This window comes from Trifolium pratense, linkage group LG3 (genome assembly GCF_020283565.1).
Source record: "Trifolium pratense cultivar HEN17-A07 linkage group LG3, ARS_RC_1.1, whole genome shotgun sequence".
NCBI lineage: Eukaryota > Viridiplantae > Streptophyta > Magnoliopsida > Fabales > Fabaceae > Trifolium > Trifolium pratense.
Window position 1 is genome coordinate 19,221,649 of NC_060061.1, and position 20,731 is coordinate 19,242,379.

At 31.9% G+C, this 20,731-nt stretch overlaps 2 protein-coding genes and 1 long non-coding RNA gene across 3 annotated transcripts; 1 reads left to right on the forward strand and 2 right to left on the reverse strand.

The window, feature by feature from the left end:
* The first annotated feature begins 1,067 nt into the window (after window positions 1-1,067).
* On the forward strand, window positions 1,068-3,521 carry LOC123918582. Its single transcript, XR_006812850.1, has 3 exons — window positions 1,068-1,234; window positions 1,552-2,226; window positions 2,458-3,521. It is a non-coding gene; the product is annotated as an uncharacterized LOC123918582 (long non-coding RNA).
* LOC123918581 (scarecrow-like protein 14) lies at window positions 1,794-14,847 on the reverse strand. Its single transcript, XM_045970658.1, has 3 exons — window positions 14,726-14,847; window positions 11,097-11,308; window positions 1,794-3,393 (listed from the first exon to the last, which is right to left on the reverse strand). The coding sequence occupies exons 2-3, from the start codon at window positions 11,131-11,133 to the stop codon at window positions 1,892-1,894; spliced, it is 1,539 nt and encodes a 512-aa protein (XP_045826614.1). The 5' UTR covers window positions 11,134-11,308; window positions 14,726-14,847; the 3' UTR covers window positions 1,794-1,891.
* LOC123918580 (scarecrow-like protein 31) lies at window positions 12,546-14,727 on the reverse strand. The gene has a single exon (XM_045970657.1). The coding sequence runs from the start codon at window positions 14,549-14,551 to the stop codon at window positions 12,701-12,703; it is 1,851 nt and encodes a 616-aa protein (XP_045826613.1). The 5' UTR covers window positions 14,552-14,727; the 3' UTR covers window positions 12,546-12,700.
* Window positions 14,848-20,731: the final 5,884 nt, after the last annotated feature.

The following is a 20,731-nucleotide window of genomic DNA, read 5'->3' on the forward strand; positions in this document are numbered from 1 at the left end:
AGTTGGTAGAGTAGTTATGTGAGTTGAAATACAATAAATAAGGGTATATATTGGTGGAAAAAATTAATAAATGTTGCATTGGTAATTTGAGTCATAGAAATATTATAAAAGAGACACTTATAATGAGACAGAGAAAGTTGTACTCGTACTTAGCTCACATTATGCTCTCCTTGGAGTCCATAATTTTGTTTTCTTCCGTTATAAATTACGGTCAAAACAGGGACATTATTGCAGGCGCTAGGGTTCAAACCACAATTTTTTTTACTTCTCCACACTAAATGGAACCAAAATATGTTGGGTCGGAATACAATCTCTAATTATACACCATAACAAGTGACATACTTTTAGAGGAATGCTTAGTTTCCACATGCTGCTCCAATCCCCTTCCACACAAAACGCGGTGTTGGGCAGAATGTTACTCATCACAAAATGATTGAACTCAGAAAAAGAAACCCAGAAGCAGCAAGAGTCATAGCAGCACATGTGTGTTGAGGACTTCTAGCTCCTAATACATTTGTTAAGAAACTAAATAATATGTTTATCAACACTCATATCTAAAACCATTACTCAACAGTTCCTTTGCTTCATCCTAATCCGTTCACTTGAAATCTCAAATCAATTTTATATAAAATTAAATCAAAGTAATAGAATATGTACTAGTTGTCTACATCAAAACCAATGATAATCAGAAAGTATTAGTAGAGTCTCCATGAAAGAAAATATGTACATGTACTAGTTGTCTAATGTGTTATATCTGACAAATGCTAGTGCACAGTAATTTAGGTGGAATCCTAAAATTAGTACCAACCAACAAATGCTAAATCACTTATCTGAGATATGGCTAATGATAGTATCAGATCAAGGAAAACTTTTGATAGTATCAAATTATTGCTCAATCGATAATATGGAAGATATAGGAAACTTAAATTACTCAAAAAATGTGTTAGAAATTCAAATAGTTTTGAAAAACTTACTAGTTTCGAGCATGAAGGTTGATTCATTCCATTTACTAATTTTGAAAAACTTCTAGTCAGGTATACCTGAAAATCCTTCCTATTAATTGCAACAAAAAAAAACTGTATTGCTGAAGTTCATTCATTCCATTTACTAAGATGATGATATTGGTTTCATAGGTTGTCCATTGCTGCCAGAAGCATCTTCATTCAATTCTAATTGAGAAGACAGAAGCTGCAGAATCAACTTTGCTTTCAAAATGTAGGACTATATGTGTTTGGTAATGTCAAGATCCATAGTTATATGTTTATTTCATTGTTTCTGACTTATTAGTACTAACTTATACAGAAAGAAAGTTTATGATCAATTCTTAATCATTAGATACATTGCGTTGGCCAGGTTTCACTGCGCAATTATTCTGAACATCATTAAGAATAAAATCATGTATTAATCCAAATTCAACATACAATCAAATAGAATTTAACACAGTTTACAATAGAAATCACATGGTCTAATATAAAAATATAATTATATGGTCTACAACTGATTCTTATTATCACACTCTTTCTTATTATATGATATGAGTTGATTATGCAGGCACCCAACAAGTTGAAGCGTATAAAATACGACCTTTCCAACCTTGAAGCATCCAATTCTTGTCTTCATCAACATCAAAATCTCTACGGTACCACTGCTTTAAGTTAGTCCTAAATTTTGCCATTAATTCTTGGTCCAATAGAAGCTGCTTGAAACCAGCCTTAGTATTCCTAACCTGCCACAGTTTATATGTCTCAGGCCTCTCAACTCTCTCTAAACCTTCACATGCTACCACATTCATAATTTCCCTACCCATAATTTCCCTCTCTATCATTGTCCTCCATTCATTTTCTCTTGGTATGACAGTGTCCAACATATCATAACTAGCAGAAAAATGAAATCATGCCTCCCTAAAACGTGTTGCAAAGAATGGTGAATTATACGATCCATTAATAACAGAAAGAGTAAAAATATCAGGATTTATCTTCCTAATAAAATGCAGAACCGCATTTCTAGGACTGTTCACTTTGATGCTCTCATCTATTAAATTCTTAAACCTTGTCATACAGTTTACAGAGATTACCTCATTGCTTTCAATTCTAACATCTTCAACTCGAATTTTTTCCCAATTCTGTGATGCTATGATATTGTACTCGAATGGAACACTGAAACTCTTGCAGTAGTTGGCCAGACGGCGACCAGTCTCCTCAATTCTTCCAGTCGGACAAAATCCAGGTAAAGGGAACTCTATCCCAGTGATTCTAAATTTTGGAGGTCCACCTTCTCTATTTGATAAGTACTTAATAAGCATCGGACACTGAAAACCATAATGGATACCAAAATCAATGATATGAAGGGTTTCAGCCTTTTCCGCAACTTTCATAATCATTTTATTTGCAAACAAATACACAAATTTGTTGAATGGAGGACTAATAAAATGAACTTGGTATGTTTTCAAAAACTCAGCAGCAGTGATCCTCTTGGTGCTTGGCGAGGAATAGAATGTTTGTGCACCGGCTCCCTCACCTACAAGGCGTGCCTCAAGTCCATTAGCAAAGTAATGTGTTACCCTTTGTGATGCATCTCCAAAGAGCGAAGTGTGTTTCCTAATCTGCTTCAGTAGTTCCCTAGCATTCCTGTTGTCATTGGCATACAAAGCTTGTGAGCACAGAAGCAGAAGATTCCTCAAATCAATCGTTTCGTTTTTGCTATTATGTTTCTTAGGACGAGCCTTAGCTCCACCAGCTGAAGGCGTGTTCTCATTCGGAAAGCAATCATTTTCGTCATTAAGTAAAGCTTTATCAAACATTTCTGATAGCTCATCCTCATCAACACCACCACCAATAGCTGATTGCTTGTTATTTCTCCTCCCTTCTTCATCTTCTTCGCGCTCGTGATTCTTTCTACCTTTCAACACAACTGAATTATCTTTCTCCTCGAATATATTGAAGTTGGATGATTCTAGACTAGTCAAGAGCTGAGGCTGAGGAGGAAGAAACTTGTTGGCTTCTTCAAAACCTCTCTTGAATTGGGAAACAGAATCTGCATTTCCGAAAATGTTTTGTGCTAACAAATTGGTAATAGAAGAATCCAAATCAACAAGTCCATCACTAACACTAGTTGAAAGAGGGGAAATAAACTGAAAAACATGAGTACCAAGATCAGAAACAAGGGTATCAGGAGAAAGAGGTTTCGTTGAGCTATTACTAGTGCTGCTGATTCTTTGATCAGAGTTATGAAAATGTAAGGGGTGTTGATTGGGGGAAAGAGCATCAAAGAATGATTTTTCTGTGATTTGTAAGCTAAGTGGATCATAATAGGGTCTCAGATCAAAGTTTTCTTCCATAAGTATTTGGGTTATGAACTTTGTGGTTTCTGAAAAATCAGTGTCTTCCATATAACCTTGTTGAAACTCATCATCACAGTTTGAATAATCCATATGGTTGAGAAACAGTAATCTGATATCATCAGATTACAGTTGTTGTGGAAAGATAATCTATAAATAACAATACTTTATTTATTGTCGATAAGATTTATGCATCTATCTATCTATCTTTCTGAGTTTTTGACTATGAATCTATGAGACTATTATTAATACATATTACATAGTACGTACTAATGTGTGGAGATGATGTTTGCATTCTCTCTATTATTTATACACTTTTTAATATGTATGAAATAACTCTACGGTGCGAAAAATTATTGTTGAATAAATTGATTTTGTAAAATTAATTATGACTAAAATTGGTTTAAGGTTGTTCCTGATTGGGCCAAGGGTTCATCCGCGTGTTAAATTGAGTCACCCGATCCATAAATAAACAAGTTATTATATAGAAGTGTCACCCTGCCATCCGACAACACCTATCACTTGACATCTCAAATTAATTTTATATAGATTAAATCAAATTAATAGAGTATGTACTAGTTGTCTACATCAAAACCAATGATAATCAGAAAGTAATAATAAAGTCTCCATGAAAGAAAATATGTACATAGAGCTATGTACTAGTTGTCCAATATATGTTATATCTGACAATAAACAATAATCTTGCACAACATTATCCTTGATCAAATGACAAAAATCAGAGATAAGACCTAGACAACAATGATAATGACTTCAAATGACTCTTAACAAGTTGAATATAGAGAAACACATACTATCTTTGGAAGATTCATTTTGCTTTGTAAGACTTTCAAAACTCACATACACTACTATTGACTGCATACTGCCATGTAGCTTCTTTCCTCAGATTGAAGCATTGTCTGAAATATCTATCATTAGGGCAAAGTTCTATGCAGTGCAATTACATGCTGTTAGCCTAAAATCTATCATTTAATGGAAATATTCATGGACTTTAAGAGTATGTTGTAAAAATTTAGATGAAATCCTAAAAATTAGTACAAACCAAATAAATGCTAAATCACTTATCTGAAATATGGATAATGATAGTATCGGATTAAGGAAAACTTTTGATAGTATCAAATTATTGCTCAATTGATAATGTGAAAACTGAATATATTATTATATTTCAAGTTATGAATAATTTACAATCACTAATGTGTTTATATAGGCTATTCTAACCTAATGGGCTCATGGGCCAAATACAAATTACTAATAGAAGATTACTCCTAATAATAGAATATTTACTATTTATTTACAACACTCCCCCTCAAGCTGGTGAATGAATATTTATCATTCCCAACTTGGAAACAATTCTTTCAAAGTTATTGCCGTTCAGCCCCCCTTAGTTAGAAGATCTGCAAGGTTGCCTTGGGAAGAGACATATGGAGTGCAAATTAGACCACTATCTAATTTTTCTTTGATGAAGTGTCGGTCAACTTCAATATGTTTGGTCCTATCATGTTGCACTGGATTATGAGCTATGCTAATAGCAGATTTATTATCACAATAGAGTTTCATTGGTTCATCACTCTTTATCCTCAAGTCTTCCAAGATGCTTTTCAGCCATAGTAATTCACATATACCTTGTGCCATTGCCCTGAACTCTGCTTCAGCACTAGATCTGGATACCACACTTTGTTTTTTACTCTTCCAAGTCACAAGATTTCCACCTAAAAAAGTGCAATATCCTGTAGTTGATCTCCTATCCACAATTGACCCTGCATAGTCAGCATCAGTATATGCTTCAAGTCCCACACTTCCATTTCGTTCGAACAAAATTCCTCTACCTGGAGTTCTTTTCAAATATTGAACAATTCGGAGTGCAGCTTGTAGATGAATCTCCTTTGGTTGGTGCATGAATTGGCTGACCAAGCTTACAGCAAAAGCAACATCAGGTCTAGTATGTGATAAATATATTAGTTTGCCGACCAATCTTTGATACCTTTCCTTATTAACCGCAACATCTTCTTCTGCATTCCCCAACTTTATATTTGGATCAATTGGTGTACATGCAGGCTTGCATGCTGTCTTGCCAGTCTCTTGCAAAAGGTCGGTAATGTATTTTTGTTGGGATATGAAAATTCCTTTCTTAGAGTGAGCCACTTCTATTCCCAAAAAATACTTCAATTTTCCCAAGGTCTTAATCTCAAATTCCTTGGCTAAGTGTTGACTTAACATTTGCTGCTCCTCTTCATTATCGCCTGTTACGATAATGTCGTCCACATACACCAATAACACTGTGACTCCCCCTGACTTAGAGTGTTTAACAAATAAAGTATGGTCTCCTTGACTTTGTTTGAAGCCCAAACCAACCATAACTTTGGTGAATCTTCCAAACCAAGCTCGTGGTGATTGCTTTAGTCCATATAAAGCCTTTTTTAACTTACACACGGTGTTGGCAGCAATATCTTCACGATATCCAGGGGGTACATCCATGTAGATCTCTTCTTCAAGTTCTCCATGAAGGAAAGCATTTTTTACATCAAATTGCTGCAAGTTCCAATTGTAATTAGTTGCTAAAGATAATATCACCCTAACAGTGTTCATTTTTGCAACTGGAGCAAATGTCTCAGAGTAATCTATTCCATAAGTCTGAGTGAACCCTTTGGCTACCAATCTTGCCTTGTACCTCTCAATAGATCCATCAGCCTTGTATTTTACAGTGTATACCCATTTGCACCCTACAGGTTTCTTTCCATTTGGTAGAGAGACCAATTCCCAAGTATTGTTCTTATCAAGTGCCTCCATTTCCAAATCCATGGCTTGTTTCCATTTCTTGTCAGACAATGCCTCAGACAAGGAAGTAGGTATTGTGGTAGTGTTTAGACTTGTGAGGAAGGCTTTATGGGTAGTTGATAATTGTTCAAAGCATAAGTAATTGGATAGAGGGTAAAGTGGCTTGTTGGTGCAGGTTCTAGTATTTTTCCTATGGGCAATTGGGAGATGTAAATCTTTAGAGTCTACTGGTGTTATTTCTCTGGATTTTGGGTTTTTATGTTTTATCAGAATGGATTCTGGTTCCCTTTGTATGGTTGAGCTAGATTCTGGTTCTTGGGTATGAGAAAATTCTGAAATTGAATCACTAGAGTTTGAAGGGTCAAGGAAAGTTACCTCATGTAATGTTGGATCGGACTCATGGATATGAGTAGATTCAGGAATGGTCTTTTTTCTTGTGTATACTAAATTCTTCCCATATCTCACATCAACACCAACATTTTCATCTTTCTCAGAATCAATTTCAGTCTCAACATTGTCAACTTTAGTTTCAATATTTTCAAGATCAATTTCAGTCTCAACATTGTCACCTCTAGTTTCAGCCTCAACTTCTGGCCCGAAATTAAGGTCAGGGAGTATAAGAGACTCATCTTCCTTACTTGTGCTCTCCCCCTGAAGATGAGTTTGAATGAAGTAACTTTCATGTTCATGGAAGGTGACATCTCGGGAGACAAAGAATTTATGAGACGGTGGATGATAACATTTGTAACCCTTTTGGGTGGAAGAATACCCTATAAAGACACACTTTAAGGCTCTAGGATCAAGTTTCCTTCTACCATCACTATGGATATGGACGAACGACTTACACCCAAATATTCTAGGAATGAGATTACAAGAGGTGGACACATCAGGATAAAATGAGGATAGAACCTCCATAGGAGTTTTAGAGGCAAGGACACTAGAAGGTAAACGATTTATGAGATACGATGCGGTTAAAACCGCCTCTCCCCAATACTTCTTGGGAACCTTATTTTGGAATAATATAGCACGTGTTTGATCTAACAAATGCCTGTTTTTTCTCTCAGCAATCCCATTTTGTTGGGGTGTTTTGACACAAGAGGACTCATGAATAATACCCTCTTTTTGACAAAAGGAATTAAGTCCTTGATTGAAGTAATCTTTGGCATTATCAGACCTGACCCTCTTAATACTCACTCCAAACTGGTTTTTTACCAATGAGAAAAAATGTAGAAACACAGAGGTAACCTCGGACTTTTGTCTTAGTAAGTAGACCCATGTAACCCGAGTGCAATCATCGATGAAGGTTACAAACCATCGAGCACCCGATATATTTGGAACATTAGAAGGACCCCACACATCAGTATGAATTAAATAAAATGGAGAAGTACTCACTTGGTTACTGACCGGGAAAGAGGCACGTTTGTGTTTAGCAAGTTCACACACCTCACAACAAAGACTCTCAACATCTAAATTTTTAAAAAAGGAAGGAAATATTTGTTTCATGACTCTAAATGAAGGATGACCAAGGCGACGGTGGTATAGAAAGACTTTCTCCCTATTGGTCTTAATTGATTCCAAAAAAAGTGAGTTGTTGTTGTTGAGTGGATTTGGGGGGAGATTTTGGTTATCCAAGTAATAAAGACCATTCAATTCTTTCGCATTTCCAATTGTCCTCTCCGAATGCTTATCTTGAAAAACACAAGCATTGTCATAAAAAATAGCATTACATGATAGGTTTTTGGTGAGTTTTTGTATGGAAATTAGGCTAGTAGACAATTTGGGAATGTGAAGGACATTTCGTAGGATTATAGATGGACTTATTTGGATATCTCCTTGACCTGCTACAGTTAAAAGGGTACCATCTGCTGTGGATATTTTCTTGTTACTGAGACAAGGTGAATAAGTGGAAAATTGTGTGGGTAAGGGTGTCATGTGGTCAGTGGCTCCAGAATCCAGTATCCAATATTGGTTATAGGGTTTATCCGAAGCATTAAATCCAACAGAAAATTGAGACTTACCAAGAGAAAGTGGAAACGGAAACATACCTGAATATGCCAGAGAAGTTGTAACCGTTGTTGGTGTCTCCAATTCACTAAGAAAAGATTTCAACCTCTTTATTTCATCTTGGTTGAGTGGAACAAATCCTTTTTTTGACATATTGACCGATGTCATGTGATTGTCTTAATAAGGAGAACAAAATAGCAAAAAATCCAAGTTTTTTTTTTAATGAACAGTGACGCACAGTACTGTTATGAACAGTACGCGCGTGAACAGTGTTGTGGATGAACAGTACCACGTGAACAGTGATTTCGCAACTGTTTGTTGAAACTGCAATAAAGGCAGTAGTAACAAATCCTAATCCTGCAATGAAGGCAGTTAGGGTTTATGACCGCAATGAAGGCGGCTAGGGTTTATGCGGAAGCAAGGCCCTCAAAGAACGAGAGCTCTGATGCCATGTGAAAACTGAATATATTATTATATTTCAAGTTATGAATAATTTACAATCACTAATGTGTTTATATAGGCTATTCTAACCTAATGGGCTCATGGGCCAAATACAAATTACTAATAGAAGATTACTCCTAATAATAGAATATTTACTATTTATTTACAACAGATAATATGGAAGATAAAGGAAACTTAAAATACCCAAAAACATGTTTTAGAAATTCAAATAGTTTTGAAAAACTTCTAGTCAGGTATACCTGAAAATCCTTCCTATTAATTGCAAAAAAAAAAAAAAAACTGTATTGCTGAAGTTCATTCATTCCATTTACTAAGATGGTGATATTGGTTTCATAGGTTGTCAATCTCTGCCAAAAGCATCTCCATTCAATTCTGATTGAGAAGATAGAAGCTGCAGAATCAAGTTTGCTTTCAAATGTAGGACTATATGTGTTTGGCAGTTTCAAGATCCATAGCTATATTGTTATTTCATTGTTTCTAACTTATTAGTACTAACTTATACCGAAAGAAAGTTTATGATCAATTCTGAATCATTAGATATATTGCGTTGGCCTGGTTTCACTGCGCAATTATTCTGAACATCACTAAGAATAAAATCATGTAATAATCCAAATTCAACATACAATCAAATAGAATGAACACAATTCACAATAGAAATCCAGTATGATATGAGTTGATTATGCAGACACCCAACAAGTTGAAGCATATAAAATACGACCTTTCCAACCTTGAAGCATCCAATTGTTGTCTTCATCAAAATCAAAATCTCTATGGTACCACTGCTTGAACATAGTCCTCAATTTTGCCATTAATTCTTGGTCCAATGGAAGCTGCTTGAAACCAGCCTTAGTATTCCTAACCTGCCACAGTTTATATGTCTCAGGCCTCTCAACTCTCTCTAAACCTTCACATGCTACCACATTCATAACTTCCCTACCCATAATTTCTCTCTCTATCATTGTCCTTAATTCATTTTCCCTTGGCATGACAGTGTCCAACATATCATAAATAGCAGAAAAATGAAACAATGCCTCCCTAAACCGTGTTGCAAAGAAAGGTGAATTATACGATCCATTAATAACGGAAAGAGTAAAGATATCTGGATTTATCTTCCTAATCAAATGCAGAACCTCATCTCTAGGACTGTTCACTTCGATACTCTCATCTAGTAAATTTTTAAACCTCGTCATACATTTTACAGCGATTACCTCATTGCTTTCAATTTTAAGATCTTCAACTCGAATTGCTTCCCAGTTCCGCGACGCTATGACATTGTACTCGAATGGAACATTGAAACGCTTGCAGTAGTTGGCCAGACGACGACCAGTCTCCTCAATTCTTTCGGTCGGACGAAATCCAGGTAAAGGGAACTCTATCCCGGTGATTCTCAACTTTGGAGGTCCACCTTCTCTATTTGATAAGTACTTAATAAGCATTGGCCACTGAAAACCATAAAGGATACCAAAATCAATGATATGAAGGATTTCAGCCTTTTTAGCAACTTTCATAATCATTTTATTTGAAAACAAATATGTAAACTTTTGGAATGGAGGACTAATAAAATGAACTTGGTGTGCTTTCAAAAACTCAGCAGCAGTGATCCTCATGGTGCTCGGCGAGGAATGGAAAGTTTGTGCACGGGCTCCATCGCCTACAAGGCGTGCCTCAAGTCCATTAGCAAAGTAATGTGCCACCCTCTCTGATGCATCTCCAAAGGGCGAAGAGTGTTGCCTAATCTGCTTCAGTAGTTCATTAGCATTCCTGTTGTCATTGGCATACACAGCTTGTGAGCACAGAAGCAGAAGATTTCTCAAATCAATCGTTTTGTTTTTTATATTACGTTTCTTAGGAAGGGCTTTTGCTCCATTAGTTGAAGGCGGCTTCTCATGCGGCAAGTAATCATTTTCCAAATTAAGTAAAACTTTATCAAACATTTCTGATAGCTCATCCTCATCAACAACATTAAAAGCCGATTGCTTGTTATTTCTCCCCCCTTCTTCTTCTTCTTCGCGCTCATGATTCTTTCTACCATTCAACACAAATGGATTCTCTTTCTCCTCGACCATATTGAAGTTGGATGATTCTAGACTAGTCAAGAGTTGAGGCTGAGGAGGAAGAAACTTGTTGGCTTCTTCAAAACCTCTCTTGAATTGGGAAACAGAATCTGCATTACTGAAAATGTTTTGTGCTAACAAATTGGTAATAGAAGAATCCAAATCTACGAATCCATCACTAACACTAGTTGAAAGAAGTTTTGTTGAGCTATTGCTATTGCTATTATTGTTGCTACTAGTGCTGCTGATTATTTCATCAGAGTTATGAAAATCTAAGGGGTGTTGATTGGGGGAAAGAGCATCAAAGAATGATTTTTGTGTGATTTGTAAGCTAAGTGGATCATAATAGGGTCTCTGATCAAAGTTTTCTTCCATAAGGATTTGGGTTATGAATTTAATGGTTTCTGAAAAATCAGTATCTTCCATGGACATGGTTTCCAATGAACCTTGTTGAAACTCATAATCACAGTTTGAATAATCCATATGGTTATTGAGAAACAGTAACCTAATATCAGATCACAGTTGTTGTGGAAAGATAATCTATAAATAACAATATTTATTGTCGATAAGATTTATGCATCTATCTATGTATCTGAGTTTTTGAGGTTTGACTATGAATCTATGAGACTATTATTAATACATATTACATAGTAAGTACCTACTAATGTGTGGAGAGATGATGTGTGGATTTGAATCTCTTAAGTATATTTAATTTAAATTTATCAATTTATATAGTTCAAAGACAATATTTGAGAGAGTTATTTTAAAGATTAATTTTATGTTAAAAAATAAACAGAACAAAAATGAAAGCATGTCATGTCCTGTAAAAAAAAACAAAGGATTCTTTCATAATCTATTTAACTAGAATCAAGGAATATATGTAAAAGAATATTAAGTGGCCTATTATAAGGATAATTTTGCAAAAATTATTGTTGAAATAAATTGATTTTGTAAAATTAATTATGATTAAAATTGGTTTAAGGTTGTTCCTGATTTGGCCAAGGGTCCATCCGCGTGTTAAATTGAGTCACCCAAGTGATTAATTATCACTTAGCAGGGACACATGGACTGTGTAGAACTGTCACCCTGCCATCGGACAACACCTGTCACAACTACAGGGGGCAGAAGAATATTCTAAGTCTATACAGCTTAATTCTTTCCATATATAAAACTTGCCAAAAAGGCTAATTCATATCTACAATATCTAACCCTAAATATTTTTTACTCTACGACGTTTACCGACTTGATCTTCAGAGTGTTTGTGCAAGTACCACACTCTAGCTCCTAATCCATTTGTTAAATTAAGATATTAAATAATATGTTTATCAACACTCAAATCTAAAGCCATTACTCAACCAGTTCCTATGCTTCATCCTAATCCGGTTGACTTGACATCTCAAATTAATTTTATATAGATTAAATCAAAGTAGTAGAGTATGTACTAGTTGTCTAATATATGTTATATCTGACAATAAACAATAATCGTGCACAACATTATCCTTGATCAAATGCCAACAATCAGAGATAAGACAAACACTAGACAACAATGATATAGAGAAAATTACTTTCAAGTTCATGAAAACTACTGCATACTGCCATGTAGTTTCTTTACTATGATTAGGGAAAATTCTATGCAGTGCAAGTGCATGTTGTTAGCCTAAAATCTATCATTGACTGGAAATATAGATGGACTTAAGAGTATGTGAAACTTCAGGTGAAATCCTACAAATTAGTACACAGTAATCTATCATAGCCTATATGTTTATTTCATTGTTTCTGAATTATCAGTACTAAGTTATACAGAAAGATAGTTTATGATAAATTTTGAATCATTAGATACATTGAGTTGGCCAGGTTTCACTGTGCAATTATTCTGAAGATCATTAAGACTAAAATCATGCATTAATCCAAATTCAACATAAAATCAAATAGAATGGACACAATTTACAATAGAAATCACATGGTCTAATCTAAAAATCTAATTACACAAGGTCTACAACTGATTCTTATAATCACACTCACACAATAAGTCTAGTAGGATATGAGTTGATTATGCAGGCACCCAACAAGTTGAAGCATATAAAATACGACCTTTCCAACCTTGAAGCATCCAATTGTTGTCTTCATCAAAATCAAAATCTCTATGGTACCACTGCTTTAACTTAGTCCTAAATTTTGCCATTAATTCTGAATCCAATGGAAGCTGCTTGAAACCAGCCTTAGTATTCCTAACCTGCCACAGTTTATATGTCTCAGGCCTCTCAACTCTCTCTAAACCTTCACAAGCTACAACATTCATAACTTCCCTACCTATAATTTCCCTCTCTATCATCGTCCTCCATTCATTTTCCCTTGGTATGACAGCGTCGAACAAATCGTAAATAGCAGAAAAATGAAACAATGCCTCCTTAAAACGTGTTGCAAAGAATGGTGAATTATACGATCCATTAATAACGGAAAGAGTAAAAATATCAGGATTTATCTTCCTAATCAAATGCAGAACCCCATTTCTAGGACTGTTCACTTCAATACTCTCATCTAGTAAATTCTTAAACCTAGTCATACAGTTCACAGCGATTACCTCATTGCTTTCAATTTTAAGATCTTCAACTCGAATTTCTTCCCAGTTCCGCGACGCTATGACATTGTACTCGAATGGAACGCTGAAACGCTTGCAGTAGTTGGCCAAACGGCGACCAGTCTCCTCAATTCTTTCGGTCGGACGAAAGCCAGGTAAAGGGAACTCTATCCCAGTGATTCTCAACTTTGGAGGTCCACCTTCTCTATTTGATAAGTACTTAATAAGCAACGGCCACTGAAATCCATAAAGGATACCAAAATCAATGATATGAAGGGTTTCAGCCTTTTTAGCAACTTTCATAATCATTTTATTTGCAAACAAATATGCAAATTTTTTGAATGGAGGACTAATAAAATGAACTTGGTATGCTTTCAAAAACTCAGCAGCAGTGATCCTCTTGGTGCTCGGCGAGGAATAAAATGTTTGTGTGCCGGTTCCATCGCCTACAAGGCGTGCCTCAATTCCATCAGCAAAGTAATGCGCCACCCTCTGTGATGCATCTCCAAAGGGCGAAGAATGTTGCCTAATCGTCTTCAGTAGTTCATTAGCATTCCTGTTGTCATTGGCATACAAAGCTTGTGAGCACAGAAGCAGAAGATTTCTCAAATCAACCCTTTCGTTTTTGCTATTACGTTTCTTAGGACGAGCCTTTGCTCCATTAGTTGAAGCCAGCTTCTCATTCGGCAAGCAATCATTTTCGACATTAAGTAAAGCTTTATCAAACATTTCCGATAACTCATCCTCATCAACAACACCACCAATAGCTGATTGCTTGTTATTTCTCCTCTCTTCTTCATCTTCTTCGCGATCGTGATTCTTTCTACCTTTCAACACAACTGAATTCTCTTTCTCCTCAACCATATTGAAGTTGGATGATTCTAGACTAGTCAAGAGTTGAGGCTGAGGAGGAAGAAACTTGTTGGCTTCTTCAAAACCTCTCTTGAATTGGGAAACAGAATCTGCATTACTGAAAATGTTTTGTGCTAACAAATTGGTAATAGAAGAATCCAAATCTACAAGTCCATCACTAACACTAGTACCAAGATCTGAAACAGGAGTATCAGGGGAAAGAGGTTTTGTTGAGCTATCACTAGTGCTGATTCTTTGATCAGAGTTATGAAAATCTAAGGGGTGTTGATTGGGGGAAAGAGCATCAAAGAATGATTTTTGTGTGATTTGTAAGCTAAGTGGATCATAAAAAGGTCTCTGGTCAAAGTTTTCTTCCATAAGGATTTGGGTTATGAACTTTATGGTTTCTGAAAAATCAGTGTCTTCCATTGAACCTTGTTGAAACTCATAATCACAGTTTGAATAATCCATATGGTTATTGAGACACAGTAATCTGATATCAGATTGCAGTTGTTGTAGAAAGATAATCTATAAATAACAATACTTTATATATTGTCGATAAGATTTATGCATCTATCTATGTATCTGAGTTTGAGGTTTGACTATGAATCTATGAGACTATTATTAATACATATTACATAGTACCTACTAATGTGTGGAGATGATGTTTGCATCTGTCCCTTCATGATTTGAGGATGCTTTGCTTGCTTGTGGATTTGAATCTCATTTTCTGCCACTGTAGTGTTTGTTACCCCTGTTTCTTGTGTATTTTTTATCAGACTCACAAAAACAATTCCTTTATTTTAAAATCGACTTTTTGGTCTTCTATTTTCACTTTTATTGTAATTTTGGTCTTAACTCATGTTTTTTGCGCTAAAGGTGGTGATTTTTTATTCTAGAAACGGTGAATTTTTGTCTCCAATGTGCTATTTAATCATTAGATTCAACGTTAAAGACGATATGTCACACTTTATGACGTCAAAATCACTATTTTTAGAGGATATATAAACATGTGTTGGGACTAAAATTGCAACAAATATGAAAAAAGAAGACCAAAAGGTTTAATTTTAAAATAGAGAGATTATTTTCGCGAGTTTCATAAAATATGAGGTAAAAAAAACATACACTTTATGTAAAGTTGTATAAAAAGGGGAAGGATCAAATTACACCGGTGTAACATTCTCAAATGTTACACTGCTCAATAACGCTTCAACGAATACAAATTTTACAAAATCCACCGTTGGATTGAAAGTTTATATCATTTAGATCATCCATGTTCAATTTTACAAAAATTTAAAATCGTTTGATATGTTATTGAGACCGATCAACATTAACGCTTTATGTGTTTTTATTGAATACTGTTAAGCTTGATCAATCTCAATAACATATCAAATGATTTTAGATTTTTATAGAATTGAACATGAATGATCTATATGATATAAACTTTCAATCCAACGGTGGATTTTGTAAAATTTGTATTCGTTCAAGCGTTATTGAGCGGTGTAACATTACTCAAATGTTACACCGATGTAATTTGATCCTTCCCCGTATAAAAATGCATCAATTCAGATAGTTACTCGGGTATCCATATTCTTCATAATCCTCCGCGAGGTTGTATTAGTCTTTTATGGCAGGATAGTATTGGTTTCCATTTTAGTCGTAGAATTCCTCTTTAAGTTGGCCTAACGGCCTCCCTTGTAGTTAAAAAAAAAAAGACAATATTTGAGAGTTATTTTGGAGAATAATTTTATGTTAAAAAATAAAGAAAAAACGAAAGCATTTCATTGTCATGTTCGTGTAAAAATAAATAAAGGATTCTTTCATAATCTATACTAGTATAACTTACCCGTGCAATTGCACGGGTTAATGTTCAATGAAAAATATAAATTATTAAAATTTTAATATTTTGTGATTTTTTAACTATCTATAATTTTTTTTATTTAATGTAATTTATTTAGATATGAAAAATAATACAAATTTTACATATTTTAAAGGGGAGGGTGTATATTAATCTTCCACTCCTCATTCCCAACTCACATGTTATTTTTTCTCTCATAGACATCTGCATCAGTTTCTGTAAGAATCTCATCAACATATTAAAAAAATTGAATAAATAAATTTATTCTTCGTCTTTAAATATACTCTTTAGATCCAATAGAAAAAACATATAGGCCATAGAGATGAGAAATGATAAAAAACTAAATAAGAGAAAAGAATATGTAAAAAGAATATGTAAAAAAGAGATGAAAGAAAGCTGAGAGCAAAAATATTTTTAGTCAATTTTGGCAATGTTTCTAAAATTTTGTTTTATCATCAAATCATATTCCTTGAGTGTAGCTATCTTATATACCAATGTTTGACAGAATATTTTTGGTGCAATAATTAATTCGTAATTAACACACGATTAATATAAAGACTTCTATAGAAAGCTAGAAATTAATATACAAACTTCTTGAGAAAGTCAAATCTCATAAAATATGAAAATTTCAATAAATTAATGATAGTATTGCAAGACCAAAAATAAATTAATGTATTTAAATAAAAATAAACAAATTGATGAACAGAAAGTTTCATTTTTGTTTAGTACCAAATTGTAAAAAAAAAAAGGGAAACTAATTCAAAGTCTAATGAATTTTTTTTAATTAACCTAATTTTAATACCTAAAACTATGCATCATTAAACATAATTATTTGGATTTTATTTTAATATTTTTAACTATACAAATAACTAATTCAAAGTCCATTGATTGTAAAAAAAAAAAAAACTATAAAAATAACTAATATGAATTCAAAAACTAAAATAATACGTAAGAAAACTACATAGTGAGGTACATATAAAATTTCATATATAAATAATAATGACCATAACACTATTGAAAAAATACATCATTTGATCACTCTGTTGATTCATTCATTAAGAGAATACATCATTGATATTTCAAGTTGTATTCAACTCATAATTATTGATAAAGCAAGATAAGAAAAAAAGAGACTCCAAGTTTGATCTCAATTCAATCCATTTTGTCATAATGTGATGCATTTCTTATTGTCTTCCAATGATTTTCTGTGTCACAAATAATAAATTGGATTAATAAATAAAAATAAAAATATAAAGACCAAAAGAAAATAATCTAAATAGTAAAAAAAAACAATATAAGAAATATCGAACAAAGAAAAAATAATAAAATTTTTTTTAAAAAGTGACAATAGACAAAAAAAATTGTGAGTATTGAGAGAGATGAAATCTATAACAATATATAAAGGGGATAGGGGAGTTTGGGTTAACTTTTTCTTTGGTCTATTTTGCCCTTCACTATCATTTGAAATAACACATATAACACCCTTGATTTTTTTAGTAGCAACAAACAAATTTGATTAACAAACTCACAATAACATAAGACATTTTAGTCTTCATACAAATGTCATATATATATATATATATATATATATATATATATATATATATATATATATATATATATATATATATATATATATATATATATATATAGTGAAAAAAATGAACATATGAGTAATTTTGACTTTAATGTGAAATTAAATTCATTAAAGTCAAATATATTGATTCCATTTTCAATTTAAAAAACGTATTAGTAAATATATTTGTAAATAAGGCATATTCCATTCCATTATATTATAAATTGATGCACATGAATATAACTCAAATATTCCATTTTTTTTAAGATAATAAAATATGAAGAATTGGCTTGTTAAAAAAAATGAAGAATTATATTTTAAAATAAATTTCGAATTTTAATTTTTATTAATAAATTGAATGTGAATAATTTTTTTATCAAACTAATGCTTATATTTTAATAAAAATATATTAGTTTTTTAGCATAATTCTTTTTATCACATAATAAGAATTTGTTTTCGTATGTTAAAAAAATTGGGGTCTTGTTTAAAAAAAAAATTGGGGTCTTACCATTTTAGAATATTAGTACTATAACTTGTTTGATTGCCTCCTAATCTCCTAATAATAATGTATTGAATTCTTACCAAAATAAATAATGTTTTGAATTGTTTCCAAATATAGAATATAAATTGACTACTCATTTATTTTCATATTTTTTGTGCATGTATATAATATAAAAATAATTTGTTGTAAAACTACTCATTTATGTTAAAGGTAATTTAGACAAATGCACTCAAATAATAATACAGTTTTTTTTTTATTAATCAAATAATAATACACTTAAAAAATAAGAATTGAAAATATTGTTGATATTTTTCAAACGAAAAAAAAAATCTCAACATCTAATGTTGTTTAAATTAATTTATAAGAATAAGAAATTTCTATATATAGTTATAATTTTTAAATTTGATTTTTGTGATTAAACCCGATTAATATATCAATAATTGTCTTTCTGATTTTGATTTTTGTGATTTAAACCTGATTAATATAGTAATGGTTGCCTTTTTAAATTAACCAAAGGTCAAATAAATAAAATTAGAGAAATATTCTAATAAGTCGCCACATAGGAGATTAGTAAATAGTAAAGTGACACCTAATCAAGTGATCAAATAGAGAATGACACATAGGAAAGTTTCCATGAGAAAAAACTCCTAAGCATATAAATAATAGATAGATATATTCACAAAAATAAAGAGTTTACCTATTTGTATTTTTTATTTTATTTTGTGTCTTTCAAGTGTGCTTAATAATATGAAATGAGTTTTTTTCCTAAAAAAATAAAATGGATTGGTAAAAAAAAAAATAATAAGAATTCATAATGATTGTAAAGAAAATTGGTAATGTTGTTAAAAAAAATTAAAACTATTCGATTGTTTCATTTTGAATTGATTATTTGTAAATTAGCATTAAATTTTGATTCAGAAAAACACTAAAGAAAAAATATTCCTTATATGAGTACGGCACATAAATTCCATTGAAGATGCTCTCTAAATTGCCATATAGAAAAGATGTTCTCAATTGTTGCCACATAGATTATGATGAATGAGAGGATGCCACATTCGATTAATAAAAATTAAAATTCATAAGAAAGTAACACGCAGATTTGTTTCCTAGAGAAAAAACTCTTAAACATATAAATAATAGATAGATTCACAAAAATAAAGATCTCCTTTTTTTAAAAAAAAAGAAGTATAAAATAAAAATTGCAATAGAAAAATATACAATAATGATGAACTTAATACTATTGGAAAAATACATCATTTGATTAATTTGTTAATAGATTCATCAAGTAAATACATCATTGATATTCCAACTTGTATCCAAGACATCATTGATATTGATAAAGTGCTATAAGCAAGATTTTCTAAAAAAACAAAACTACAGTTGTTAAAACAGACTCCGAGCTCTCAATTCAATCCATTTTGTGAGAATGTGATGCATTTCGTCTTGCCTCTCAATTATTTCCCTGTGACGAAAATAAATAGGATTAATAAATAAAAAGATGACCAAAAGAAAATAATCTAAAAGGTAAAACAAACAATATATTAAAAATATAAGAAATATCGAACAAAGAAGAAAAAATAAAGAAATTTAAAAAGGTGACAATATACAGAAAAAATAGTGATTATCGAGAGAGATGAATAAGAGATAATGAAGATTGAAAAATTGTGAGTTTTAGAGTTCAGACAAATGTTATATATATAGTAAAAAAAAATGGACAAATGAGTAATTTTGTCTTTAATATGAAATTAAATTCATTAAAGTCAAATATATTGATTCCATTTTTAATTTTAAAAATATATTAGTAAATTAGTAATTAGTAAATTAGTAAATAAGACATATTCCATTATATTATAAATAAATTAAATAAATTAATGCACATGAATATAACACACATATTCCAATTTTTTTAAATAATAATAAAATATTAATTATATTATGTGACTCTATATAATTATAAAATTATGAAAATATATAATATATTTTTTTTACCGTAATACAATATATATATATATATATATATATATATATATATATATATATATATGTGACCTTAGTATTTTGATACACGACCATTTAGAAAAAATTTTGTGAGAGAATAATTTTGATCATAAAGATTTAATATTTTTTTAATTGAATTTGAAGACCATAAAAATTATTATATCCAGCTGACAATTATACCTAATTATTATATGCAGTTGGCAATCTTCCTTTCATAAAAAAAAATTTAAAAACAATTGCTTTGGTACAAATTTTTTTTTTTTTGACGAAATTGGTACAAAAATAATTATTAGAGTAAATTTATGATTTTCGGTCAGCAAAAATAATGACTATATAATTGCTTGCTATATATAGCACTTCAGAAACAATTCCTTTTGTAATAATGCAAAATAAAAAAAAAATGAAAAATCATATAAAGTATTTAATTCATTTATGGCCAAAAATATGGGAGAAAAATGCATTTGGGAACGCCATGTGTACAGAATCCTTTCTATCAAACCCTCCCAAATAATAATAATAATAATAATAATAATAATAATAATAATAATAATAATAATAATAATAATAATAATAGATAGATAGATAGATAGGTAATAGATAATGGGGATAGATAATAGGTGCATTAAATACGATTTATAAACAATAATTAAGAAATGATTGAATTTCCAAATTAGCCAAAGATTTTAAGTAAAATGATATCATCATGTATTAGAGAAA

What these genes read in the sequence shown, in the direction of transcription:
- LOC123918581 (XM_045970658.1), bottom strand. Translation starts at nt 11,133, where the DNA reads ATGGATTATTCAAACTGTGATTATGAGTTTCAACAAG. An exon ending in TGATTATGAGTTTCAACAAG is followed by an intron (nt 3,394 to 11,096) that starts GTTCATTGGAAA and finishes AGTTTCAACAAG; the next exon opens with GTTATATGGAAGACACTGAT.
- LOC123918580 (XM_045970657.1), bottom strand. Translation starts at nt 14,551, where the DNA reads ATGGATTATTCAAACTGTGATTATGAGTTTCAACAAGGTTCAATGGAA.